We start from the raw sequence: 9,081 nt of genomic DNA, 5'->3' as shown, positions 1-9,081 counted from the left end.
CCAGTGCAGCATCTCTTGCTTCGTATAGCACGTACACGGAGGGTGTAAAGTTTCTGTTTTTCTCTGCCGTGGCTGGTGCAATATTGGGTTGTACGGGTGCAATATGTGCACGGGTGCATTCTTCTGAGTTACTGCTGAGACAAGCTGAGCTTCCCCCTGGGCACATAAAAGCATCCTGCTGACCTGGGGATTGATCTAAGAGTACGAAGAAAAGCACGGCACTTATACGTTTTATCGTTACGATGACACACAGTAAACGACGTTGTCCTGATTCAGAGGTGGTAACGAGTCTGATGAGGACCATCAAGAGAAACATGGAAATAAGTTTGAAGACACTGTGAGATCTTCTTTATTTCAGGCTTTAAATAATTCAGTACAAAAAACAAACCAGCAAGCAATAAAGACATTTTCGTCATCTTTTATTATTTTACAGCCACTCGGAGTCTGACTGAGACGACGTGACAACGCGATGAAGCTGCTCAGTGGACCATCTCACCTCTTCAGAAGTAGTTGGCCACCCTGCGGACAGACTGGATGTTGGGGTTCTGGGCCTGCCACTCCATGTGGTTGCAGTAGTTCCCTCTCTCCACGATGTACATGCGGCCACAATAGTTTGGCTCCTCGTACAGCACCCACCTGAGTGGCAAAGGCAAAGCAAATATGAAGAGTTTGCAATCTTCTCGTCTGTCTTCAGACTGTTAGACTGTGGGATACATACGCCCCATCTCCGTAGACTTTGATGGAGTTGACGCAGTTCTTGGTCAGGCCTCTTGTTTGCAGGAATGGACAGTCTTCACACATCTCCACACATTGGCCAGTAAAGTTTTCCTCTTCAAACAACTCCATCCTGTAGTGTTCTCCATGCTGTGGAGGACAATCACATACCTCCTCATTCAGTCACGGCAACCGTGTTTGCGTCAACTCACTACAGAGGAGGTTTTACTTAAAGTTCTAACATTTAGCTGTGAATCAAGAAAGTTTTGTCAAAAAAAGAACACCTCAAAGTTCAACATTATAACCTTCAGGATTTCACAGTTTGCTGAAAGTACAACTTTAATTGGCAGAATGTATTGAGAACATCTCAAAATGGCATAAAATGCCTTTTTTGTGATGAGTTTTGAAAAATAAAGAATTCTTGGTGTTGTAACATTGAATTGTGAACATGTTCACAATTCAGTGCTAAGTGTTACAACTTTTGGGATTTCAAAATTTGCTAGAAGTACAACTCTTATCGGTGGAATGGATTCAGAACGTCTTTTATTTTTTGGTATTTTGTGGTTTTATGTGCTCTGTAAAAAAAAAATCTGTAGTTTAATGATTAAAAACAGGCAGCTGTGGTGGAATAATTCTGTAAAAACAATAGAGCAAAAATACATAAATGCCTTTACAGAACAACTTGTAAATTTTATGGCGTAAAAATGTCATTTACAAAATTTTTTACCTTTTAAACCCATAAATTCAACAGTATTTTTAAAAAATGAACATTATCATGCTGTTTTTAAGCTAATTATTTCTGTAGAATTGAAATGCAATTATTACCTTTTGTACATTCAATGAGATTTTGTTGTGCTTCTGCCATTTTGCTCAGGGCCACCACAGGAGGTTTGACATGGGATCCACCTGGTGATGTGTTTACAAATGCAACTCCGGCCTCCAGCACTCTTGAACCCAGGATATTTTGTTTGGGAGACAAACACAGCTACTGTTTGTGTTAATCTTAGGAGTGGTATATATATATATATATATATATATATATATATATATATATATATATATATATATATATATATATATTTCAAAAATATATATATATTTATATTTTATATATACATTTCTAATACTTCTGCTACTCTTTCAGTGTAACTGCTGTGAACTTTAATTCATTTATTTGCATCTGTGTGAGCCTTAGGAGTGGTTAGCTTATCCATTATTGGTTAGCTTGTGCGTGCTTGGCTATATTCTTGAATTTCCTAGTGCACAAAGTACACTACTTTATCTACTTTACACCCTCCATAAATCCTACGTGCTAGGGTGGCTCTCTTACAGAGCCGTGTCTGTAAGTTGGAGCAGCTTCTTAGCGCAGTGGAGTTAGATGTTATGGGCACTCCAGATGAGGTTAGTGCTGGGCCGGCTAGTGAGCCCATTAGCATTAGCCTAGAAACGCCGGCTGTGGAGGACGGTTTTCGGACTGTGGCGAGGCGGAGGAAGCCCAGTAGGGCTTGGTGCCCGGTTGTGGTACCCCGATCACACTCACCACTGCGAACTGTGAATTGGTTCTCCCCCTTGGATTTACCTGATGTGAATTCTCGAAGCCCACAAGTGACTTCCACTCCTGTCTCCAGGCCGAAACACCGGACTTTAGTGATAGGGGATTCTATCACCCGCAAAGTCAGGTTACAGACGCTGGCTGACATTAAATGTATTCCTGGGGCCAGAGCTCCCGACATTGCATCCCATTTTAGGGTGCTGATGCTGCAGAAGGGAAGACAGACGAAGGAACATGACATGAGATACAGTCACATAGTTATTCACGTTGGCACCAATGATATCAGGCTGAAGCACTCAGAGGTCACAAAAATGGACATAGAGAGGACTTGTGACCTTGCCAGAAAGATGTGTCGGCATCGTTTAATAGTCTCTGGTCCCCTCCCCTCCCGGGGTACTGATGAGGCGTTTAGCAGGCTGACATCATTAAATAGGTGGCTGGCGCAGTTTTGTCAACAGCAAGGCTTTAGCTTTATTGATAACTGGCCTTTGTTCTGGGGCCGCTGTGGCCTGCTGATGCCGGACGGCCTACTGTGGAAGGCGCTGCCATCTTGTCTGCGAACATAGATAGAGCACTACAGGGAGGGTAACATTAGGAATCTACAGTAGGCTGCGGAGCAGGTGATTAGAGACCCTGCAAGGCTTATGACAAATGTGGGTGTGGAATCCATTAGCTTAGCTGGGAAATTAGTGCAGAAAATCCACTGTGGTGATAGTGCAGTTTATCTGCCAGGGAGGGAAATTCAACAAGTTGAGACTGTGGCCTGCTCCCGTAGACGTGTCCATAAAAATCATAGCGGGATATGCTTTGCAAACTTAATACCCATTACTATATTGGATCATATTGAAATTGAGGATGATCCAGTGGTTGTTCCAATAATAGCAAAGATTTTGCGTCTGCTACCTACAACGCGCGTGGAATGTCTCAAACCTAAACCTACTTCTAGGCATCTTATATATGCCACTCTGGAACCACCCCTAAACCCAAACAGTTCAACTGTCAACCCCACTGAGGTCCTTAGACTGGGTCTCATTAACATAAGATCACTGTTGTTGTGAAAGTGTCGTGACATGGACCCACAACAGGGGGCATAAATGAACGGACAATGGATAAGCCAAAAGTAACAATTTAATGTTGTGAATCTCACAACGACGTACAGACAATAACAATATAGTGACTGTCAATCATACACCAGGTGACGTGTGGGCAGGCTCGACGATAGAAGACGCCTGGCGAGAGAAGAGCCGATCCCACACAGCTTCCACTGCCAACGGAGCTGAAGAACACTGGAGCTGCCAAGCCCTGCGCCCCAGGTGGCCGCTGTCTTCAGCAGTCAGACCCGGTACTGCTGGCAGAGAACAGAGACAGTCCTGATGAGTGTGAGGTCGCGCACTCAGTAATCCCACAGTCTGTATTCAGTAAGGAGGGAGCACCTCCACCTCCAATCACACACTCGTGCAGCTCCTGTCTAACCACTTATCTGGTTGGGGTGTGAAGCGAAGCTGTCGCTGATCACACCAAACGCCAATCCCACAGATAAGGCAATCACCACAGGAAAACGGCTGCAACAGAAGTTCAGACTATTACACAAGGTTTTTGTTCAGCAGAGAAATTACCTGATTGGTAGTTGATTTCTCGGCGGGGAGGTGGAGTTGCAGTCCGGCCTTTAAGGTGGTGGTGATGATGTGGATGAGTGACAGCTGATGCTGATGACGAGTAACAGCTGTCACTCCCGGTTGCTATGACGCCGTCTCGTGCTTGAAGCCCGCACTTCAAGCAGGGCGCCATCTGGTGGTGGTGGGCCAGCAGTACCTCCTCTTCAGCGGCCCACACAACAACTGTCCTCAAAATCATTGTTGATTAATGATTTAATTATTGATCATCACTTAGATATGATTGGGTTATGTGAAACCTGGCTTAAACCTACAGCTGTACTCCCCTTAAATGAAGCCTGCCCACCAGCATATACATTTAGTCACGTCCCTCGTGATGTGAAGCAAGGCAGGGGTGTTGCACTTATTTCTAAATCTAGGTTTAGCTTATTAGCTGTTGGGGGTCACAAATATAACTCGTTTGAGCATCTGATTCTCCGCTCTGCTCAGGATATTACACATTGCCAAGGTCAGAAGAATAAAAATCAGCCGTATTACTTTGTCACTGTATATAGGCCTCCTGGCCCATATTCTGAATTCTTAGATGAATTTGGTGTATTCATCTCTAACTTGTCAACTAGAGCAGATAACATTCTGATCATTGGTGACTTTAACATTCATATAAATAAGACTTCTGATCCCCTCTGTAAATCATTTATGGAAATTGTGGATGCATTAGGATTTTGGCAATGCATTCGGGATTCGACGCACATTAGTGGAAATACCCTGGATCTCGTTCTCGCACATGGTATTGCTGTCACGAATATTGACATCATGCCTCTTACATCAGTGGTGTCTGATCACTCATTAAGTTTACAGTTTTGCTGCCGTGTTTAGTGGAACAACAACCTTATTTATCACTGCAGCGATGCATCAACTCCTCAACTAAGACTGAACTAGAAGCTAGACTGCCTGAGGTCTTAGCCTCACTTTTGACAAATACCCAGTCAGTAGACAGACTTGTGGATAGTTTAAACTCAGTGCTCAAAACGACACTCGACATGATTGCACCACCTGTGTTGAAATCGCACTCCCCCAAATCACAGTCACCTTGGTTCAATGATTACTTGCCTGACCTCAAGCATAAAGCAAGACATCTAGAACGGAAATGGCGTCGTTCAAAATTAGAAGTATTCCACCTTGCGTGGCGTGATGCTATCTTAGACTATAAGATACAAAGTGGACCTATTACTCTGATTTGATCAACAAAAACAAGCATAACTCAAAGTTCTTGTTCGACACGGTGGCAACAATTATTCATGGGCAACCACCTGTAGTTCGCTGTCCTTTTACAGCACAAGATTTCCTAGATTACTTTGAGAATAAAATAGATGACATTAGGTTGAACATATCCCAGCATGCCTTAACCCAGCCACTACACCCTGCTATTGAGGTGGGCGCCACTACTGAGGTATTACCTAGATTTACAGAATTTGATAGTATCTCTCTAGACATGCTGATGAAACTTGTAATGTCAACAAAAAGCGCAACCTGTTTATTTGATCCTATACCAACAAAACTGTTTAAGGACCTGTGGCCCACTCTTGGGCTGATTGTGCTGGAAATTATTAATCTTTCTTTAGCTTCTGGATCTGTTCCTAAATGTTTCATATCTGCAGTGATTAGACCATTACTTAAGAAACCTAATCTTGACCCTAGTGTATTGAAAAACTATCGGCCGATATCAAATTTGTCATTTTGCTCTAAAATTCTGGAAAAAGTGGTGTCACGGTAGCTCATAGACTATCTTACTGAGAATAATCACTTTGAGCCACTGCAGTCTGCTTTTAGAAAATATCATTCCACAGAGACGGCTCTCACTAAAGTGGTGAATGATCTGCTTACAATGGATTTGGACACCACTACGGTTCTGCTGCTGTTAGATCTCAGTGCTGCATTTGATACAGTGGATCATCTAATTCTACTTGATAGGCTGGAAAATCATTTTGGGATTACTTGAAGTGCCCTTGCATGGCTGACGTCATACTTAACCAGTCGTTCTCACTGTGTTTTGTCCAGTAACACTACCTCGAACCTTAGTGACATGAAATTTGGGGTTCCTCAGAGGTCTGTCTTAGGCTCCCTGCTTTTCTCCATTTATATAGCACCCCTTGAGTACATATTGCAGCATTTTGGGATTACCTTTCATTGCTATGCAGATGATACTCAGTTATATATGCCGATAACTGCTGGTAATCTCGTTCACATAAAATCCTTAGAAGATTGCCTTGCAGCAGTGAGAAGTTGGATGTCTAGAAACTTCATACTTTTAAACTCTGAAAAGACTGAAATGATGGTTCTTGGTCCAGTGAGACATCGGCATAAATTTGACCAGTTAACACTCAGCCTAGGCTCATGTGTCATACATCATACTGACAAAGTGAGGAACCTTGGGGTAATTTTTGATCCTTCATTGTCCTTTGGCCTCCATATTAGAAATATTACTAGGACTGCTTTCTTCCACCTGCGAAATATAGCGAAGATTTGTCTCATCCTGTCTATGGCTGATGCTGAGACCCTGATCCATGCGTTCATCTCTTCTAGATTGAACTACTATTGAATTTTCTGGTTTACCGCAGTCTAGCATTAGGGCTCTCCAATTGGTTCAGAATGCTGCAGCCAGACTTTTGACACGAAGCAGAAAGTTTGACCACATTACACCCATTTTGGCATCTCTTCACTGGCTTCCTGTCCCAGTGAGACCAGATTTTAAGGTTCTGTTACTAACCTATAAAATTATTCATGGACTGGCACCTCCCTACTTAGCTGACCTAATTAAACCTTACGTACCGGCCCGGGCTTTACGTTCTCAGGGTGCAGGACTACTTTGTGTCCCCAGGGTGAATAAGAAGTCTGCGGGTCACAGAGCTTTCTCTTATCGTGCCCCTGTTCTGTGGAATGATCTCCCTGCGTCAAGTAAAACAACCAGATTCAAGTCATGACTTAAGACGCACTTATTTTCCCTTTCATATGGCTAGCATACTGGTACAGTTTTGTTTTACACTTTTTCTCTTTTAATTCATGTCATTAGTAATTGGAGCGGGCCGCCGCCTCAACTTCACCTAAATTCTGGGTCTTTTAGTGAAGCTTAGGGCTAGCGGCCGGCGATCTCCTTAGTATTTCTTCTGTTTTTCTTGTTGATTAATGCTGGCAAATTATACAGTATTTTTGTCTTTCTGATGCCTGATTCTGTTTTTTCTCTGTTTAAGGTGCAGCTCCATCCAGAGATGGGAGTTGTTTGTTTTGGCAACCCTCCTGTCCTGTGCACCAACAGCAATTCTTGTATATTCGTCCGTGAATTGTTCTGTGAATTATTTCTGTAATTTATGTTTGTAGCATGGCCCAAGCAGATGGTCACCCCTTTGAGTCTGGTCTGCTTGAGGTTTCTTCCTCAGAGAGAGTTTTTCCTTACCACTGATGCTCTGGGGGTTGGTAAGGTTAGACCTTACCTGTGTGAAGCGCCTTGAAGCAACTCTGTTGTGATTTGGCGCTATATAAAGGAAATAAAGGTAAAGGACTGTTGGTGTCACTGTGCTGTTGCACCATAGGAACTACTCTGAAAATATAATGGATTATACATAGTATTGCCATATTAAGTGTTACTGTATTTGTATGAGAAATAATGAAAACGTTACATTTGTTTAGAATTGAGTAAGCTATAAGTCAGTACGATAAAATGGATTTTGAGTTCATTACATTTTCAGACTAATTGACACCATCTGACAGAATGGTGGCGCAAGCAGTTAATGTGCCTGTTTCCCCAAAACAATATTACCGGTTCAAGAGTGTCTGTACCCCGTTTGCCTACTTTGAATTTTATGCAAATGACAACAGTTTTATATTGTAAAGTTTACCGAATTTTCTCTAAAGATTTTTACATATTTATACTTTTAACCATAGCTGCCATTTTTGGTAAACCATTAAAAACAACAGGTTTTTTTTTTTTTTTTTGGCAGTGTGGTAAATTTTTTAAATTCTCTGTGTTGTAACCTTTAGGATTGAGGTGAAATTTGATTTCGGGCTAAATGTTGTAATTTTGGGGATTTCAAAATTCGTTGGAGAATGGATTCAGAACATCTGAAAACAAGATGAAATGCCTATTTTTTCAGTCTTTCTTGGGGAATAAAAAAATTCTGGGTGTTGTAACATTTTGGGTTGTAACAGCACTGTAATATCTGCTAAAACATGCACTTGAATTCTCAAGGATAAATGTACACCAGAGATGTGCTACACGGCCAAATGCAACACCTGGCAACTAAATTACTATAGACACAACAAGAGCAGACACACATCTGCCATCCTACCAGAACACAGCTCATCTGTTTGTCCCAGGAGGTCTGTCACACAAAGCCCTTACCATCCTGATTGGTCTGCAGGAGCCCATGTGGTCATTATGGGCGTTCCAGCGCTGGAATTCAGGGTATTCCCCGTGCTCCAGGATATACTGCTGGACCTTGAAGTCTGGGTGGTCAAAACAGACAAAGGCACCGCTCTCTACGCGGACAGAGTTTACCCTGTTCATGAAGCCGTGGTCTTGGAAGTTATCACAGTCGCTGCAGATCTCCAGCTTCCTCCCAGTGAAGCATTTTCCCTCATAGAAGACAATCTGTTGTCACCACAAAGGTGAAGGTTAACAGAGTTTGTTCCTGTCTGGACAGGAAATGTTGCAGACAGGATTTAAAAGTGTATCATGAGCCAACACTCAGGTTGGAGGAGTCTGTATGAACGCTCCGTACTGAGGAACTCACCTTTCCTGAGTACTGTGACATTTTCCACTGATAGATGTCCCAAATTAGTCACACACTATTACAGTGGAAACTTTTGGACACCCGGATATATACGGCTAACAGAGTGTGTGACAGTATCGCGAGGCCAAGGCAACAAAGGCAGGACAATGGGGGGTTTAGACATTTTGCCACATGGACAGTTTCTCATACATCTGGCACTGCTGATATTGGACTTTGGCTCTAGAGGGCAAAACAACAGCGTGAGGGAGATTTAGCTTTGATTGGGTTTTGAGAGTGATGGCTGATTCAAGGTTACAGCGTAATGTTTAGGTTGTGTCCAGCCACGGGGAGATGAGGAAGAAAACTAAAGCAAGATAGAGATGTGAGGTGAAAGGATACATATGACCTACTGTACGCAGAAACCACACATGGCTTT

General features: G+C 42.7%; 1 protein-coding gene across 1 annotated transcript; it reads right to left on the bottom strand.

Annotated features, from left to right (window-relative positions):
- Positions 1-345: 345 nt before the first annotated feature.
- On the bottom strand, positions 346-8,867 carry LOC117521887 (gamma-crystallin N-A-like). Its single transcript, XM_034183232.1, has 4 exons — positions 8,667-8,867; positions 8,276-8,524; positions 719-864; positions 346-636 (listed from the first exon to the last, which is right to left on the bottom strand). The coding sequence occupies exons 1-4, from the start codon at positions 8,685-8,687 to the stop codon at positions 501-503; spliced, it is 552 nt and encodes a 183-aa protein (XP_034039123.1). The 5' UTR covers positions 8,688-8,867; the 3' UTR covers positions 346-500.
- Between the last annotated feature and the right edge of the window lie 214 nt (positions 8,868-9,081).

The sequence above is a fragment of the Thalassophryne amazonica genome, chromosome 12 (assembly GCF_902500255.1).
Source record: "Thalassophryne amazonica chromosome 12, fThaAma1.1, whole genome shotgun sequence".
Lineage (NCBI taxonomy): Eukaryota > Metazoa > Chordata > Actinopteri > Batrachoidiformes > Batrachoididae > Thalassophryne > Thalassophryne amazonica.
The sequence above is the reverse complement of the archived record's forward strand: the minus strand, read 5'-3'. Positions and strand labels throughout refer to the sequence as shown.